The sequence below is a fragment of the Ranitomeya variabilis genome, chromosome 7, assembly GCF_051348905.1.
Source record: "Ranitomeya variabilis isolate aRanVar5 chromosome 7, aRanVar5.hap1, whole genome shotgun sequence".
NCBI lineage: Eukaryota > Metazoa > Chordata > Amphibia > Anura > Dendrobatidae > Ranitomeya > Ranitomeya variabilis.
Window position 1 is genome coordinate 174,840,588 of NC_135238.1, and position 20,364 is coordinate 174,860,951.

Here is a 20,364-nt window from a genome sequence, read left to right on the forward strand (position 1 = left end):
CTGAGAAGAGGAGCAGAACAGTTCTAGATCCCGGAGAGCAGCGTTTGGTGCACTACACGCATATATACACTGATTTATAAAAAAAAATCTCCTTGGGAGTGCTTCTTTATTGAAGCTGTGCATTTCAGCTTTGTTCATTGTATCTACATCCAGTTGATTCCAGAGCTTGCAATATTTGATCGGTGAGGATGTCAAACCCTTATTGATCTAATATTGATTAACTATTTTTAGGATCGGTCATCAGTATACTCTTACACACTGACATACCAGAGGTTCTCCATTTCACTATAATCATTTTTCATTTTTATTAATATACCTGTTCTCTCCTTTTTATTCTTTGTGCCTGCCATTCCCAGTCGCCTCTTTGTTTCTGTGTAATGGCCGCCAGCTTGTCAGACTACCAGCTCATTGTCCATAGTACATTCTCCCTAGAATTGAAGAAGGGACTGGGAATTGCACAACACGCACATAATGAATTTATTGTTACATTTTTATTGGGAGTTGGAGGTTCGCTGGAAAGGGAACATTTTTAAAGTCCTTTTAATTGGATCCGGAAGAAATCTTAAATTTTTGCCTCTTCGTTTCTCAATCTTTATTTTTTGGAGACAAAGCTAGAAGTGGATGCAGTCGGGAGATGTGCAAGCCTTTCATTAATAGTACTGATGCCTTTGTTTAATTCAGGTTTGGCTTTAGTTGAGAAATTCTGCCATTCTCAAAAAACACTGTGTGACCCTACACAATCTCTCTTCAAGTGTCTTGGGTATCCACATTAACATTTTTCTGGTCTGTAATCATGCGAAGAGTCAGATTTTTATTGCACCGTTGATGATTGAAATTGATGCCAGTGGATATATATTTTTCCTGCCACTTTGTTTTTCTGGTACATTGCCTGATAGACACAATCTGAGATTTCTGCTCCTTTACGACAGCGTGGACAGCAGTAACTTGGCGATTCTATCAGTATGACGGAAGATAACAATTACTTGTATTGTCGCTGTTCTCTGTATTGTGGTGATTCTGTCAGTCAAAAGTTTTTCCTGTTTCTTGTTATGTAAGCGTGTTACTTTGTACAATGCAAGATATAATTTATATTATTTACAGTGTGTTTTAAAGCTGGAAATATAAACAGATTGCGAGAGTTGGGAAAATGTATTCAAGAAAATAAAATACAGCTCATCTCTGCTTGTTGTGGTTGTTGGTGCTTTTGTTTTTGTTTTATTTGTGTTTTTATGTTTTGTTCATGACATCACTTTGATGTTGCTTAGGTTTTTACCTTAGTGCGTCAGTTGTCTGAAAAGTGAGTATTTTCTCCCAATGTTAAAGGGAATCTATCATCAGTTTGAGGTAGGGGTAGAGACACATATTCCCGCTAGGTATCACTTGGTTTACTGGGTGCAGCAGTTGTGATAAAATCTGTTTTCTCCATTGCAGATATAGCAGATCTCACAGCCCTGATAGCTTTCTATGTGCAATATAGATTGACGGAACGATGCTTGGCAGTGTTGGGGGGGGGGGGGGGGGGGCTGATTGGACCAGCAGGCACGAGACACCTAGTTCACTAGTGATAATTTCCTGTTGATAAAACACTATTGAAATGTCAAATCACAGCCCTGTAAGTGACATATCCCTGGAATTCGGGTCTCTTACCCTACATTATGGTTCTCTCAGATTACATAGCAAAACCTGGTGACCTATTTCTTTTAAACAATATAGCTTTCCTCCAGGAGAAAGTATCTTGATCTCAAATGCTTCTTTGACTTTTTAACCCTTTCCTGCATTATCGCTTAAAGGGACTCTGACAGCACAGATTACTGTTCAAAGTCCGGCCACTCTGCATAAAGCTGCAGCCAATCGTTAAAATACACCTTCACATCTGCTTGCTTTCCATCTATGCTTCACCTCCTTTTTTGATTGACAGCTCTGTGTTCACAGATGCAAAGAAGGGTGGAGATGGATGGAGAAATCAGCAGGTGATGAGATGTATCTAAATGATTGGACCAACCATGGTGCATCAAGTTCTTGTACTTGATTTGAACAGTCATTATGTGCTGACAGTCCCTTTCACATGTAGGTTGCAGACATATAGGTTGCAGATAGAGATGACCTTCCCACATTCACATTTATACACACCTGATGATCGTGCTTGGTATGGTCACCCCTTGGGGCTTCTGAGAGGCTCAAAGCAGTAATTCGGCTCCTCGTACTTGAGGGAGGTATCGCACACCTGTACAGATACGTATGCTGCTAATGCACACTAGCCGGAAGATATCTGTAGATGTGGCACCTCCCCTCTTTAGGCCTACAGCAACATTAAAGGAACTGCAGGAATTTTTGGCAAGTACTGGTGGCATTCCACATGTGACAGCAATTTCCTATATATATATATATATATATATATATATATATATATATATATATATATATATATATATATATATGTATATTTTCATATGTCTTGACTGGAGGCCTTTTCTTTCAATGTGAGATATCCAAATCCGCCTATGTTTTGCCAAAACCTACATCAGGTCTGTTTAAAAGAATGTGAGAAAAATGTGCTATCGTCTCATGAGAAGAGGGTGAGCTTTAAGTCAATAAATTCAAAAGGTACGGTATGTTTAATGCAAAGTCAACACTGCTCATCGCCAAAAGAACACCATACCCATAGCGAAGCATGGTGGAGGCAGCATTATGTTTTAGAGCTGGATTTCATAAGCTGGAACTGGGGCTTACATAAAGGGGGAGAGAAATATGTACAATTCCTAAGATTAGTCAATTTTGCAACAAAACGTTCAGGCCTCTGCTAAAAAGCTGAAGAGGAATTTCACCTTTTTAGCATTAGAAATGGTAAAGAGAGGAGCGCAATAGCGCAGTTACCAAAATAACAGTTTATTGTTAGGTAAGATTCTCACCTTTACACTTTGTGAGTATACACAACACCTATAGTAAGTATGATAGGAGGACTGCAGATGGCATCGGACCCGCAAAGTGTCTTCAAGAAATTCTGGATAAGTTATTCAAGATGCCAACAATTCTGCGCTCCTCCAAAATCAGGCAAGGGAATCACAGAGTTCAGAAGAGTTGCATTCTTTATTTAGGGCTATAAAACTACGCGTTTCGTGGACGTCCTGTCCACTTCCTCAGGTACCCTGCCTGATTTTGGAGGAGCACGGAATTGTCGGCATCTTGAGTATCCTATCCAGAATACCTTTTTAGCATGACAGCTACCCTAAGCACACTTCCAAATAAACAAAAGAATGGCTTCACCAAATGATGATCAAAGTTTTGGAATGGCCACGTCCGAGTCCAGGACGGAATCCAATTGAAAATCTATGGGTGACCTGAAGATGACGCTGTACACAGGAGATGTCTTTGCAATCTGACAGATTTGGGTTGCTACTGCAGGGAATAGTGGCTAAAGATTGCCAATTCTAGATCTGCCATGCTGATAGACTCCTACCTTAAAAGATTGAATGCTGTCATATATTCAAAGGGTACTTTGTATTTATGTGTATATTTATTATGCATATCTGTGTGTGTAAAGAAAATAAAATCTAATATTTTGGTTTTTTTTTAACTTGTTTTTCTAAATAACTCCTCCTGTTTGCTAAATTACTTAATGCTTTGTTTACAATCTTTGGTGTCAGCTCCTTATGGATCCTAGCACCTCTGTTCTTTACCATGGCACAATGTGTCCTGTCTGTTTGTGGAGTCTATGCGCCCATAACTTTTTGTGGGACATCAGCTGCTCTTAGATGCAAAGGACAAGCTCAGTGTCCTGCTATTTTCCTTTTTTCTTTTTGTGTCTTCCACTCGGCTGCATGGTTCTTCCCTCCGCCGTGTCCTAGAGATGCTCAGTTGGCTGTGAATGATGTGTCCCAACACAAAGCCAGCGAGCATGTTAATGAGCTGATCACTTTATTGAGAGCAAGCTGTTGCACGTTTCCATATCATTGTTGGTATATTAACTTCTCCTCCTGTCGCGCACAAAGAAGGGGCTTAACCGACAAGAGCAGGATCTCATTCCGTCCAGAGTTCTCTTGCCTTCACCCTGCTGCTTGCTTATTTATATCTCCTATGCTTTAACCTCTTTGCAGAGGCTCATTAATATTTAAAGACGTTGCTCTGGGTTAAAGTGGCGGGTTAGCGTGGTTTCTATCACACAAGCTGCTCCGAAGGCTGGAATAAACAAATGCATATTTTGGCATTTTGGTGCAGGGTTATTTCACAGATGGTTTAGTAGCTTTCCTCTTCACAAGTCTCACCATCATCATTTGGTTTTTCTACTATACAGTCTGCTCCTGATCTGCAATGCAGATGTGCTCCTGGCCTCCTTTGTCTAAAACAACAAAATACAATTATATGTGTGCGCACATATATACATGGATATGCTGTGGTTCACTGGGGCCACGGGTTCATATCCTGCCAGAACCACCATCTGTTTATTTTTCTCGTATTTTCATGGATTTCCTCTACGTATTCCAGTTTCTTTCTGAGAGTTTTTATGTGTGAATGACCATTTATCCATACATTAACACAAATTAGTTTACGGTAAGTTGTAATGATTCTTCTTGTACTCCGCCTTTGCCCATCCCTGTGTGTATGACTTTGATGATTTTATTCTTGCTACAACTGACCAGATGTCCAGATGCTCTGTTTCTTTCACGCTACTTATGAAGGACCTTTTTTTAAAAAAAAAAAAAAATGGCCAGTTATAATTGAGCTAAAGAGATTTTCATCACATAGTAAGTGTTGGTCTAGACCAGTGATTCCCAACTCCTCCAATCTTTAGGAGCCCCCAACAGATCATGTTCTCAGGATTTCTTTAGTATTTACCAGTTGATGATAATTCCATCACCTGAACAATACTAACTAAAAACATGATTTATTGGTGGCTCTTGAAGATTGGAGTTGTGGATCACCTATCTAGACGGTATAGTGTTAGGATATGGCACTGCTTTCTAATTAGTGGGGCTCCAACTGCAGGAACCCCTAGAATGAAGAAGCCATAGCGTTGGTTAAGAGTTGTCCGATCACGTGTTACTGGTGATCTATCATGAGAATAGTTCAATAATATCTGGTAGCGGTCTAACACCTGACACCCGAATTAATCAGCTGCCATTAAGGATAGGTCATCAATATCATGTAGTCGGAGAACCCCATTCTCCCACAGAACCCCAAGAAGCACGCCCATGAAGATTTTTTCTACTAAGTCTGTGTAAATATCAATGTAGTGTGTATGTATTAATATATTCTCCTACTGTCGTCTGCTCCAAGATCCAGTGGTGATCTTCTCCGAGATCCAGTGATGTCACCTCTCTGCAGATACTGCGCTCTGCATGACCCGGGTAATGACTTTTACACTGTAAGTGTATGGAGCGTTAGAACGAGGCTCAGAACAAGGCTCCATAACCTTACGTTGTAAAAGACTAATGGCTCATGCATAGATCGATCCGGATAGTCTGCAGAACGGTGATGTCACTGAGAAGAGGAGCAGAGCGGTGCTGGATCCCGGTGAAGATTGATTGCTCTGTTTCTCCCCACCCCCTTACTACCAGACGGCCTCTTTACTGATGGAAATTACTAGCATAATGGACAGCAGCATTCAACAAATCATAGGATATGTTCACATGTTGAATATTTGCAGCAATATTTTCTGCACTACAAATGTGTCTCTTGGCAGGAGAAATGCCGGGCGCAATATGCACATTTTTCAATAACTTTTACTTGCGTTTTTTACGTGTTCTTTTATGCATTCATTTGAATGGGTGAAAAACACTGTAGAAATGCTGAAAGAGCTGATGCTGCAGATTTGAAAGAAAACATTGATATTTAAAATAGGGAAGGAATAAAATGAGCATGTGCACCAGATTTGAGAAATCACATTAATTTTATTCGTATTGTCAAACAGTGTTTTATCACACTGGGGAAAAATACTGCTGCAAAAACCCAAAGTGCACAAGTCCTTTCTCGGACAGCATGGGTATTCCTAAAAGGCTTCTGTCCTGTTACGTGCTGCTCCTTCTGCTCCAGCATCTATGCAGCTTATGTACGGCTCATCAGCTGTGAAACGCTGCTTATTTTCTGCTCTCAGTGGGATTTGGTTACAGAATGGTGCACGTGCTAAGCTGGGTAATGGAGAAATACACATCTGAATCTAATATTTTTCCCCTTGGATACACGAATTAATTAAAGTGGCAAAGATTGATGCGGCTCGGGAGCTGGACGCCGCTCAATGGTTAATTAGTTAAGAGTGGAACAGAAAGCTGGAACAATCGTACATGATGTGACATGATGTGATATGCTTCTTGTGCACACACATTAGAGAAATGCTCATGTTAGAAAGTTATATGGGTGAAAGCCCTCTTTTTACTCAATTTGCAGTAAGCTGTGGAGCGCCGCACATCCATTAATCTGTTTGCTCTGTTTTGCAGATGAAAGCTATTACCAAGGTGGGAAGTTCCAGTTTGAAATTGAGGTTCCAGATGCCTACAACATGGTGGTAAGCGAGTCCACATCCATCATACTAGGGCAAAGATCTACGCTCCCCGGCGTCCGACGCCAACTCATTTCTGTTCCCACAGTATTCCTAGCAGACCCCTCCACTGCTCAACCTTGTGTGCCCTGGAAAGGTTAGAGAAACAAATCACAAATAGAAAAGTCCATGTAACTCGGCATGTCAATAATACCTTGGAAATGAGATCATAAGAGCTATTCATAGAGCTACATAGCCCTCCAGCATATTCAGAAGATTTATGGACTTTATATTTTTTGTTATTATTTATTAATATTATGCAATAATATTTTACTGGTTTAAAGCAAAGACAGAATGAGTTATGATTCTCTATTATGTAGATTTATTTATTTTTTTATACCAGCTGCATGATGAATATTACTGCTAAGACCTGTCCTTTGTTCAGTTTCCTTACAAGTGACCTAACTGGTGCTTCTGTTTGTAATTATAGCATTTTTGTTTTCTATACTTAATGTACTGTAAAGAAAAATAATTTGTTTCGGACATGGAAACCATGATGAATTGGATTTCATAAATAAAATATAACTATTAATGTTTCAAATTCAAAGTAGCTGTCAACTTCATTTCCTTCCTTTTATGATGTTTTGGAGATTTGAAAATATTTAATGGTAAGATCCAAACGTTTTTTTAATCGAGCACTGATTCACTTTATCATTGTACTTGTTTGTATATGTTAGTTGCGAGGTATTGGCTAGCCTCATTTAATTTGAAACCTTAAGTTATATTTTATTTATGAAATCTGATCCTGCTGACCCTCAGATTGACTGACTGGATCCTTGTTCCCTTAATGGGCTTTTGCCTATTTATTAGATTGCATTGCCAAATATAAAAGGTATTGAGTGACATTTTTTTTTTCTTTTTCACTAAGTGAGCCAACAAGACCTTGAGGGGTGTTTTTCATTTATTTATTTTTTTTCTGAAAAATACAAAACAGTATGGCAATTTAAAAAAAAACAAAGTCTTAAAAATTCACCAACCAAATACTTAGAAAACTTTCATTTAGAAGTCTTCTGAGTGTGTGTAATCTCAGCCCTCCTGTGTGATGAGTGACCAATGCTGCTCGTAGAATTTAACCCATTAACGACCGCCAATACGGCAGCAGTTAAGGGTACTTATTTGTCAGCGCCGCTTTTTAACGGTGCTGAGAAATAAGTGTATAGCGCCCCCCAGCGTTTAAAAATCACTGGGGTCTCAGCTAGGATATGATCAGGGCCGGTTTTTGTGGTCCCCTGTCACGTGATTGCCGTTGTTCACCAAATAACGAAGATCACAAAAAAATTATTAATTTCTCTTACTATGACCTAATGTATCCGAGAAGAGGGAAATGGGGCCCATGAGAACTCCGCCATTCCTGGTCCCTTCTGCTTTGTCCCTTGGCCCTCCACGTCCTCTTTCTGGAAAAAAAAATGGTGAGTGTAAGCGCGGTGCGCGCGCTGAGATCTGCCGGTCGGTACCCAGCAGCAATAAGAAATTTTTCCTATTGGTTCCTTTTGAGTATAGTGATAGACGCTATCACAGTGATCAAAATTAAAAAAAATCCACTTTTGTAAGCATGCCCCTTAGATAAAAATTATAAAATAAAAAATGTTTTCATTTTTTTTCCATTCTTTGCAGTTAGGGTTGGGGTTAGGGTTGTGTTGGGGTTAGAGTTGGTGTTTTTTCAAAAGTAAAAAAAAAAGACGATTTGATGGCTAGTGTTGAGCACAAGTTCTCGCTGCTCATTTCCCCGCTTTTTTTGGGGGGATGTTTAATAGCCGCGAAACATGCGGAGCATGGACTCTAGCATGTCACTTGAGTATCCGCGATATTCGGTGCATACCCGAGCACCCGATGCAAACAGGAGTAACAAGCACTTGCGCTCAAAACTAATGACGAAGTATTCAATATGAAGACCTAATGTTATAAAATTTTGTGTCATACCAGTGGGTTAAAAATGCTCACTATACCTTTGGTTAAATCCTTGAGGGGTCTAGTTTCCAAAATCGTTTCACTTGTTCACTGTTTAGGCACATCAGGGGGTTTCCAAATGTGACACGGCGTCAGGCTCTCAATTCCAGCCAATTTTGTTTTCAAAAAGTCACAGTGAGGGACTTTCCCTTCCGAGCCCTGCCGTGCGCCCAAACATTAGATTTCCCCATCAGGTGGGCTATCTGCTTACTCAGTAGAAATTGCACAACAAATTTTGTGGTTCATTTTCTCCAGATACCCTTGTGAAAATAGAAAAAAGTTTGGGTCTAAAGTAAATTTTTTTGTGAAAAAAGTTAAATGTTCATTTTTTCCTTCCACATTTTTTCAGTTTTCGTGAAGCAATTGAAGGGTTAATTAACTTCTTGAATGTTGTTTTGAACACCTTGAGGAGTGCAGTTTTTAGAAAGGTGTCACTTATAGGTATTTTCTGTCATTTAGACCCCTCAAAGTCCCTTCAAATGTGACGCGGTCTCTATAAAAAAAAAAATCGTTTTGTAAATTTTGCTGGAAAAATGAAAAATCGCTGGCCAACTTTTAACCCTTCTAACTTCCTAAGAAAAAAAATTGTTTCCAAAGTTGTACTGATGTAAAGTAGACCTATGGGGAAATGTTACTTATTAACTATTTTGTGTGACGTAACTCTGATTTAAGGGCACAAAACTTAATTTTGTAAATTTTTGCCAAATTTCCTTTTTTTTTTTTTTTTTTTTTATAAATAAGCACAAGTTGTATGGAAGAAATTTTTACCGGTTTCATGAATATGTCACAAAGGAACATTCTCACAATCATTGGGATCCGTTGAAGCGTTCCAGAGCTATAACTTCATAATGTGCCACTGGTCAGAATTGTAAAATTTGGCTTGGTCATTAAGGTCATAATTGGCTCTGTCACTAATATGTTAAACATGTCGTCTGCTTTGTTGATTTGAGTGTTTTGTTTTTTTAATACCCATCATGGTGTAAGATTAAAAAAGGAAGCCGTATACTCACCTTCGTTGCTTTTTTCCTAGTGCATTTTTGAATCATTTCTGGATAAAAGGGTTATTCTTGTTTCACTCTCTTCCATATCTGTAGATGAGCTGAGTAAGGAACATGTCTACTGATACCTGCCAGGGCGTGTGTGCAATCGGAAGGTATCATGATTTTGTCCTATTTGGATAGGTGCAGAACACCTGCCGATCTCTCATTCGTCTCAGCAACCAGTAGGCTTTAGTAGATGTGGCTCCACACCTACATTTATTTATGTTATTTATGCAAGATGATACAAAGGCACATATGAGTAAATTCACAGCCGTAACAAATCAACCATTATTAACCCCTTAGTGACTGGGCCAAATTTTTGCAAGAAGCTGACTGCTGCGACTAACTCTCGTGCCCGCTACTAAAGACAAATGAATTCCACACAGTTGCCTGGCGATCTAGTGTGCCTGCTACTTAAGGCAATGAATATTCACTGCATTCCACTCTCATAGGCGTGGAATGCAATGAATATTCCTTTTCTTTAGTAGCGGGCACACGTGAAAGCCCGGCAGCTGCAGGAACCCGGCAGCTGCGGCTAACACTGTGCTCGCTAAAGAGCAATGAATGCTCACTGCGCTCCACGCACACAGTCCCGACAACAGTGAGTATTTTGGCAGCTGTCCTCGGAGGCTTGCAGGCAGCTTATGACGTCACTGCCATGTGCTGGTTACAAGCATAAAGCAGCTGCTGGCACTGGAGCAGGACACTGCTAGGGAGCACAGGGAAGGTAAGAATGCTTTTTTTTTTTTTTTTTTTTGCTGGGGGCCATGCATACCAGGTCGGAGATGGAGGCTCTGCATACTACGATAGGGATTGGGGCCAATTATACTAGGATAAGGATGGGGCCATGCATACCAGGACGGAGGTGGGGTCCCTGCATACCAGGATAGGGATTGGGGCCAATTATACCAGGATAAGGATGGGGCCATGCGTACCAGGACGGAGATGGGGCCAATTATACCAGGATAAGGATGGGGCCATGCGTACCAGGATGGAGATGGGGCCAATTATGCCAGGATAAGGATGGGGCCATGTACACCAGGACAGAGATGGGGTCCCTGCATTACCAGGATGGGGGATATTAAGTATAGAATTGACCACATTTTTTGCTTCAATTTTTTCTTTTCTAATTTCCCCCTCTAAAACGTAGGTGCGTCTCATTGTCCGAAAAATACGGTACTTGTATTCATCAAGAAAAAAAACAAAAAACTTTTCGGGATCAAGTTTGCATTGTGCCACTGATGTGCATAGTTCAAAAGTTATTCCCCTTCGAAATTTCTGAGCTGACAACTGGATATTACTATTCCCATAGTCCAAACAGGGTGATGCTACTCAGTCAGACACATCTAGCCTGGCCAATGTGAAATACTAACATTACCATGTCCTGTACGCCTCTTTACTGACCTTTAGGGCGATGTGAAATATAAAAATCTAGACATACAAATGCTATTGAAATACTTCTAAATTATTAAAAGTCTATAAATTGCAAATAATCCAAAGTAGTCCATCTGTAGTTTCCACAAGTAGGACGCCTTTCATATTAACGTAAACATTGAACACTAATAGAAGTTCTGTTTTAGAGCTAATTCTTGTCTTAAAAAGGAAAAATAGCGCAAAGTACATAATACTTAGTGGACCTGTCTCCAGATTTTTTTCATGATGAACTGGTGGCAGAGCTGAATAATATTTATTTAGTTTTAAATTTCGCCTCTCCGTTGCAGAGATATGAGCAGTTGAAGTATTTGATCCTTAATGAGTTAACTTTTGTTAATACGTGTACTTATCAGTCAGTTTTCCCTGGGGGAGAGTTCTTCTTTTTCTGTTTTGTTGGTGCCTGCTTATGATTGGTCTGCATCATACAGGGAGAAGAACAAGCCCCACAATAGCCTAGAGAAGGTTCCTCAGTGGTGTAAGATGTGATGACAGACATCCCAGATCTCTTGGTCTAACCTCCTGCATGACTAGGAAGCACAGATGAACAATACCGTTCTCTGCCTGTCCAGAGATGTGCCAGTAATCACACTAATCTCTGCTGTACTCAGAGCAACGTGAGATCACATCATGGTGTCATATCTCACAGCTTTTAAATAATTTTTACAATCATTGTTCACTGCTGTCCGTTGATGAGGGTGTGTCTGCAGACCTCCACCAATCAATTCAAGTGTAAGCGTATGTGCACACGCTGCGGATTTTGCTGCGGATTTGACACTGCTGATCTGCAGCTGTTTTCCATGCATTGTACAGTACCATTTAAACGTATGGAAAACAAAATCTGCAGTGCACATGCTGCGGAAAAAAACGCGCGGAAACGCAGCGGTGTTTTTCCACAACATGTCAATTTTTTTGTGCGGATTCTGCAGCGGTTTACACCTGCTCCTCAATGGGAATTCGCAGGTGGAATCCGCACAAAAATCGCGGTAAATCCGTGATAAATCCACGAGTAATCCGCAGTGCGGTTTACCTGCAGACTTTGCAAAAACAGTGCTGAAAAATCCGCGCACCAATGCGCAACGTGTGCACATAGCCTTAAGAAGCAGCTCCGCTCAGCTTACGTTAAAGCAGAGGGGCGTATGGACTTACTGATTTCAAGGGCAACCTGAAGGCTTCAGCGTCAGGGTTTACACATCCAATGGAGGTCTTGGGACCCAGACCCCCACCCATTAATAGTAATGAACAGGGGGTGTAGTACATGAAAAACTACATTCAAAAGTTTTAATTGCCATCTGAAATAAATGTCCATTATTTCGAAATAATTTATGCAAAATGCCTATTGCTACTGAGACCCACAGAGTGAAGCTGCTATTTGGAAGGCAAACAAAATAAGTGAAAGGAGGTCACGGAGCTGCCCGTGATTTGTAGTAACTGTGGCAATAACGGGACTACTGACAGCAGAAAAGGCAAAACGAAAATCCAGCAATCTTAAAAAGGATAACGTTTGCATAAAAAACACCTTTTTAATTTACAAAAATGAAATAGACAATCTAGTACAAAAAAAGCCACCGCATTTCGAACGCACAATGTCCTCTTAGTCGTAGCATACAAGCATTGTCCAGCTCACAATATTATTTCTTTATATAGCACCATTGATTCCATGGTGCTGTACATGAGAAGGGGTTACATTCAAATTACAGATCACTTACAGTAAGCAAACTAACAATGACAGACTGATACCGAGGGGCGAGGACCCTGCCCGTGTGTGTGTGTGTGTGTGTGTGTGTGTAGATAGATAGATATAGATATATATAATATATTTTATACACAAACATGTATATACGCACACTAGCCAATCAAAAACAAAGGGCTGTGATGCTATAGGAGAACAGTTTCAGCTGGGCAATTTAACACTGCAGCATCTTGGAACAAATTAAGCGCGCATGAATTACAATCCTGTATGTTACAATTGTATACATAAACAAAAAAAATAAATTATTATTCAACTCATATATAGAGTATTTACTAAAACAAGCATATCAAGAGACCTGACTGATGTCACATTGGTGTTGATTGAGACACATTTATGGATATACGGTATCCATTTTATTTTTCATTTGGGTGGAAATAATTTTGTGCATTCTCCTGCCTAGATATAGAAGTTAATGATCCGATTTCTATATCAGTGGAATTTACGAATATGCTAATCTAACGGAACAAGCATGCAGAGACCGGGCGATACATTGAAGAGTATAGAAAAGCTGAATCCTCTTTCAGTCTGAATGTTACATCTATAATGCTTCTTTCAGGCCTTGCCAACTGTAACATGAAATGGCCTGATGGTGTACAGAATTGCTCTCTGATGGCTCATGATTCCCTGTTGGAGCCCTGAGCCAGTATTTGGCCCCATACAGTAACAGCGCACAGCTAAGTAGTTTGATTTAACAAGTTAGCCACTTTGCTGTTTAGACCCATGTTTGGCTAGTCGCATATACAGCAGCCGATCTCGTCTTCCAGGCCCCACCTCATTAACATGGCATATCCTCCCTCTTCCTAGTGCAGCCATTGAAGTGCACAAAGGTCACATCAACAGCGTGGCTATAATTGAGCAAATGGCAGAACTAAAAGGGTGTGGCGTAATGGTAATAAGTGGGTGTGGTCGTATGGAAAATGCGGGTGGGACTTAGTAGGATCAGTGATTTATGTTTTGCTATTGGACAGAGGACTCGGTCGAAACTGGTGAATGCGATTGCCTGGTGAGTGATGTGACATGTCCTGGCTGGTTATCAGTGGGGTGTGTGACACGTCCTATAGGAGGCTCGTATGTGTGTGCGAGGCCAGTGCCTAGGGCAGGAGTGGCGCACATGCGGCACGTGTGAGTCCTGCGTGTAGTGGTTTGTGAGTTGTCCTGTGCGTGACTTAACATTATGCGTATGTGGCAGGTCTCCTAATTTTCAGTGACGTGATTTGGAAGTGTAGTTTTCCAAAGGGTGAGTTTACCTGCTGTAATGTTGGGGGGGGAAACGCGCCAGCGTACAGATATGCCTCAGATTGATGCTGTCTTCAATTGACTGTTAATGGCTTTTTAAAGGGAGTCTGTCACCCCAAAATCTCAGCTAAGCGCATCGGCATCAGGGGCTTATCTACAGCATTCTGTAATGCTGTAGATAAGCCCCCGATGTAACCTGAAAGATGAGAAATAAAGGTTAGATTATACTCACCCAGGGGCGGTCCCACTGCGGTCCGATGGACGTCCGGGTCCGGCGCCTCCTATCTTCAAACGATGACGTCCTCTTCTTGCCATGGCGCCTGCGCACTGCAGTACTTTGCTCTGCCCTCAACAGGACAGACAAAGTAAGCCTGTGCCGGAACCGCAGCAAGAAGACAAGAAGAGGACGTCATCGTATGAAGATGGGAGGACCCGACCGCGACGCCCATCGGACCCGGACCGCAGTGGGACCTCCCCTGGGTGAGTATAATCTAACCTTTATTTCTCATCTTTCAAGATACATCGGGGCTTATCTACAGAATTACAGAATGCTGTAGATAAGCCCCTGATACCGGTGGGCTTAGCTCAGATACGATTTTTGGGGTGACAGATTCCCTTTAAAGCATTAATTAAAAGGGATGTTCAGTCTAAAAAGAAAAGTCTGCAGTAAACCTATGTGACTATAGAGTGCCCAATCCTGACATTGTGTGAAGCGCACAGTCACAACTTTGTTTTCTTGTACGGGTGGGTGAATACAGGGCCGCATGTTTGCAGTTTGCATTAGTGACTGAAAGCTTTCCTTCCTCTGGTCAGTTTTGGGATTTTTTTTGTTTAAAGCTAAATGGATCATTTTTCCAATTGATTTTTTAAATAAGCTCTCCTACTCCTTCCATCAAAGTTTTTATCCTCTTAATATATTGCATTCACCATTTTATATAGCACTGTGTACTTACAATTGCTGTTTTTGCCTTTTTACCCAGCAAATTCTTCTCTTTTCCATTAGTTTTATGGCATCATGTGATGAAAAACAGACTAGCTGAATCCTTCTAAGCTCCATGTAGAAACAGGAGGTCAGTTTTCCCTGTATCAGTAATCACAGGGGGCACAGCTGGATCAGGAGTTGAAGAGGGGATGGAGCTGGACTGCCAGGGACTTTGCAATTGTAGTTCTAATGATGACTTATGCAGGGAAAATAGACCTCCTGTTTGTACACAGAGCTTAGAAGGATTCGGCTAGTCAGTCTTCAATCATGAAGAGAATAGAAAGAAGGAAAAAAAAGCAGCACACCCCTCAATGTAGTTCGCTCTGCACAGAAGGCCGTGATCTGAGCCATCGCACAGCGTTGGGCACAGTGAAGGAAGAAGTTGATCGAGCTTCTGATCATGATTTTAACCATGTCTCCATGAACTGTGAAGTCTTCATTCCAGAAGAATTAAAAATCAGTAGAAAAATAAAAAAAATACAAAATACAGGAGACAAACATCCTCCATGATGGGGGAGTAGTAGGGGGACACAAAAAAAAGAGGATTCCAGATGCATTTCGAATGCAAATTTGTTGTTTCCACTGATTTTTATTTTTTCTGGAATAAAGACTTCATGATTTTAACCACTTGTGTGGATAAGAATCCGGATCAACTTTTTTCCTTCCCAGAGTCTTTAATCATGTGATTTTATCTTTTTGGTTTTCCATTTGTCTAACTGGGTAGGAAGGTAAAATGGGCAACTATAAGAACACAGTGCTATAGAATATGATGATTGCAATATATTGTTTTGATGAGAGGACGAGGGCTTCTTTGAAGGGTTCCATTAACTATTAGAAAAATGCACCTCTTTGCTTTAAAACAAAAAAAAAGTGACTGTTTGGTTTAAACTGTTCTTCATACATGACAGATCCCTGTCCTCCATGTTCTTTCTATTCCTCCATGGAGACGTGGCCACATACAAACCTAGCCCACTTACTTTTGTGGTCCAGTGGCTGGTAAATGCAGTCACGTTATACCCTTTACCTCTAGGGTGGGCCTCCGGAGTCAGTTTACTGGTGGGCTCCAAGGATCCCTGTGTGACATGGAGTAGGAGCATTTACTGATACGGGGCAGAGCTGATCTGATGGTGTGAAGACCCGGAGGCAGCGGTCAGAAGGAGCCACAAAGCCTTCAGCACTGCCGAGCACCATGAACGCGGCTTGTGATCATTAATTTTGTAGTTTACCTTGGGCTGAAGCATAATGAGACTAGTTTGCCTGCGATGCCATCTGGTACCAGTCCGGCTCATTTGCACCAGCTATATGGATTCTTTTTAAGAAATAGAAGATGAGATTTTGTTTTCTCCGTCGGAGCCAGATCTGCCCTGTCACTCACAAGCTCATGGTATTTTTAGTCTTATTATGTTGCATTTCATTGCAATAAATGTAGCATATGTCACGCCAGCTTGGATATTGTGCCGCCAAACCCGTCTGCCAGCTCGGAGTGGGCTGGAATTCACGCTCATTATGTTATGTTGAAATCAATGTGTGCACTTACTAAAATTATGTATTTAAGTGTCTCTTGGACTTATCGTCAGACTCAAAATAGGTTAAAGTGTAATATAACTCACGGCAAGTCTATCATCAGCTATTCAGTTACTTCTGCTGATTCAGGGGGTTAAAGCAGTGTTATAATTCACATTCTGTAGAATTATATATATATAACTGGTGTATATTATTTATTACAATATGCATTGGGGGCGGAAATAGAAATGTATGTTATGTTATTGTTTGGTTGTCTGATCCTTCACCATCAGGCTGTTGTCACGGCTTAGCGTTCTGTTGTGAACAATGTCACCGTGAATGTCATGCCTTCCTCCTACTAACTCAATTTAGACTCTTTAGGAGGATTACCGAGAAAGATAAAGCATCCTCTACACTTCGCAGAACCCAGGGCCAGACCTTCTTCTTATATATATAAAGCCAGGGAAGTTATGTCGACTTGTAAAACTTTCCTGGGCAGTGAAAATCATGAAAATGGCAAACAAAACCATTGAGGGTTAAGATCATTTGAGCAAATATGCTCCATAGTGGTGGGCAGGTGAATTCTGTCACCAGGTTGCTGCTGCCCCATCTGAGAATAATTTGATGTAAGGGCAGAGACCCCGATTCCAGCGATGTGTCACTTACTGGGCTGCTTGCTCTCATTTTGATAAAATCGCTGTTATCTGCTGCTGAGCTCTGTATAACCTCATCCACACCACTGATCGGTAGCTTTCGGTATTCGCTGTGCATAGGCAGAAAGCTGCCAATCAGTGTTGGGGGCAGGGTTATTTAGAGTTTATGAATATGGTGGACTACATGACTGCAGGTTTACTAGTCCTCTATTGGTAACCTGCTAAGTGATTTTATCAAAACTACAGTAAGGAGACCAATAAAATAATTTTTCTGCTCTCAGAATAAGTGCCAAAAACGTGATGAAAGATTCCCTTTATAGAGGAACTGGTGCGGATTTTTAATGCCTTACAGCTCTGTTCTGTGGCATTGCTTGTTTTTTTTTAAATTACCGGTAAGTGTTATTCCGGTAAGCAGTTGCTCATTGATCACGGCAGTATGTCTCTTTTGACTTTCTCCTAGGTTTCTTGCATTTTTAACTAATGTCGTCTCCAAAGCATTCCTGCCTCTGCAGCAGCATAGTAAATGGTGTGTACAGTCCTGTATGTTTGCAGCACAGGAGAGCAGAGCTATTGGAGGGAGCTGGCTCAATTTGTCACCCCATTTGCATCACTACCTCGCGATAACAAGGAGGTAATGGTTTCCATGACAGATGGGGACCTAATGAAGACCACAGGATCTGCCATCTTGAACTCTTAAAGGGATTCTGTCAAAAGGTTTTTGCTACCCCATCTGAGATCAGCATGATGTGGGCCAGCATTTCCGAACTCCGATCCTCATGGCCCCCACGGATCATGGTTTCAGAAATCCTTTAGTATTACACAGGTGATAGAATTATCAAGGCATCAGAAATGTTCGCAAGTTCTCTCACATGTTCAATACTAAGGAAATCCTGAAAACATAATTTGTTGGGGGCCGTGAGGACTGGAGTTTGGGAAACACTGATGTAGGCAAAGAGATCCTGATCAGAGGTTTAAGATTTAGCATGAAGCAGAGCTGAGAAAGCTGCCTCTGCCCACACCAGGCTCTGTGTATACTTATACAATGTCTATAGACAGTGAGCTGCTTATCACAGGAAAGGGCGGAGTCGGACTATTGCCCGCATGCCTGATAGTCACAGCAATGCTAATCACCAGGTGATTAATCCTTCAGTCTATGTAAACAATACCACACAGCAGGACATGACTGTCATGGTTCCACTCCTCTGTGTGTCTCAGATGTAGTTACTGACAACTCGGTCATCCAGTCTGGTGCAGGGGCGTGCTGAGCTGTTGTGTGTTGATTGACAGCTCAGCCATACAACCTGAGACTGGGAGTCGCTGGCTGTCTCCTGGTGTTTATTGTCCCAGGTGATTGCCAGGCTACTTAACTCAACTGTTACTCACAGAGGTACATTCAGCTACTGTGGGGTTTGTGTCTCTGTGCCTAGTGTTCTGATCTTTTTTGGACCTCGTTCTGACCATCCATCTGTTTAACCCCTTCTGCTCTGATCCGCTATCTCCTGGTATTCTCACCTCGGAACGTTACCTAACTGCACCTTTATCTCTTCCTTCTATATATGACGTAACTTCCTGGCTTTTGACCTCGGACTCCTTGACTATCCATCTCGCAGCATGTCCTTGAGTGATGACTCCTCATCACAATAATACATCCTTGAGTTTGGTGTTTTAACCCCTACCTCATGCTGTCCTCAGATTACAGCGGCTGACAGATTTCCTTTTAATTAGGTCCTGACAAATAGACTATGGGTCCATTTACATTCTTAGTTATCATGAACGAGCGTTCCTAGGAACACTTTTTTCATTATAATTTTTCAGTTTAACAGGCTGCCAATCTACTATATAAACACACTAAAGCCTATCTGATAAATTAGACAGGCCACATGAATGTAAACTTCAAAATTCATTGATTTTATTAGTACAAAAATCGATTAAAAATCAAACAATGATATACAGGCCAATTGTTTGTTAAAAGGTACCTCCGATCAATAATAAACAGGTCACATATACCGTATTTTTTGGACTATAAAACGCACCGGACTATAAGGCGCACCCAGGTTTCAGAGGTGGAAAATAGGGAAAAAAATATTTGAAGCAAAAAAATGTGGTAAAATATTTAATAACATACTATTATATGTGGTGGTGTTATTATATATAATAGTATGTTATTATGTTGGAAGCTGCGGGACCAGTGTGGTGTCTGTGAAGTACTATATGAACATGCTGGAGGGTGAGTATAAGAATGGGGGCACAGGGCTTATATTGAAAGCACCACTCCAGCACTGCAAAATAACACTGGAGTGCTGCTTTAAAATCCCATGGGAGAACTATAACTCCCAGCATGTCCTGCAGATCCTATGACATGCTGGGAGTTATAGTTCACTAAAGGAGTGGCAGAGTGCTTTATTGTGTTTTGGAAAGACTAACCTCTTAATTGTGGCAGCCAGCCACACTGTGGTGAGGTAAAAGCATCCCATGGCTGCACACACAGAGCCCTCCCTCTTGTTGCCTTTCCACAGCACAGGTAATGGAAGCCAGCAGATTCTAGTGTTGGAGTCTGAAGGACCAGTGATGATGTCAAGAAGAGGGAGGGCTCTGTGCTGCCATGTGATGCTCCAGCCCGCCCACTTCTGACATCACAGGTCCTCCTTGTGCATACTGCACAGCACTCAGCTCCAGCCCAGGAAGGTAGGCAGTGATCTCCTCTCTCCTGGCCCCTGCTGCTGCCTCCTCCTCCCCCGGACACACGGATCTCCCCAGCTGCTGCAGGAATCAGCGCTGGGGAATCCATGTGTGTCCCTGCTTAAGTGCAGTATTCATTTGCTGCTCACCGCTCAGCTGATAGGTGGGCGGGGAGTAGCTAATGAATATTCACTGCACTTAATCATCAGGACCACAGGGTTTCCCCAGCACTGATTCCTGGCAGTGGGGACATTTTTCTGCCTCCTGAAGTGGGATAACAGTGCGATCCCACTCACTGCTGCCCCACTCCCCACATGCTACATCCCTACCATAAGACGCACCCACACTTTCCTCCCAAATTTGGAGGAAAAAAAGTGCATCTTATGGTCAGAAAAATACGGTAAGTACCACCTTATACCTAAAAGCATAACTTTACAGCACAACACTACGTAGTAAATTCCATAGTACACCATAATGGTAATGGGTAAAATGTATGAGGAATCTTCATAAGCACCGCAGTGCAAGCTGTTAAATGTGTGCGTATCAAGTAATCACGCCAAGGTAATAAGTGGGCTAGATATGGCTACAACTATAGTGGCACACCAAAT

The 20,364-nt window shown here is 41.5% G+C and overlaps 1 protein-coding gene across 6 annotated transcripts in view; it reads left to right on the forward strand.

Moving 5' to 3' along the window:
• Window positions 1-20,364, forward strand: part of UBE2F (ubiquitin conjugating enzyme E2 F (putative)) — a 291,447-nt gene that overhangs the window by 181,565 nt on the left and 89,518 nt on the right. For all 6 annotated transcript variants that reach the window (XM_077272292.1, XM_077272298.1, XM_077272296.1 and 3 more), the window contains exon 5: window positions 6,432-6,499. In XM_077272292.1, the coding sequence (XP_077128407.1) occupies window positions 6,432-6,499 (68 nt within the window). The remainder of the gene's footprint in view (window positions 1-6,431; window positions 6,500-20,364) is intronic.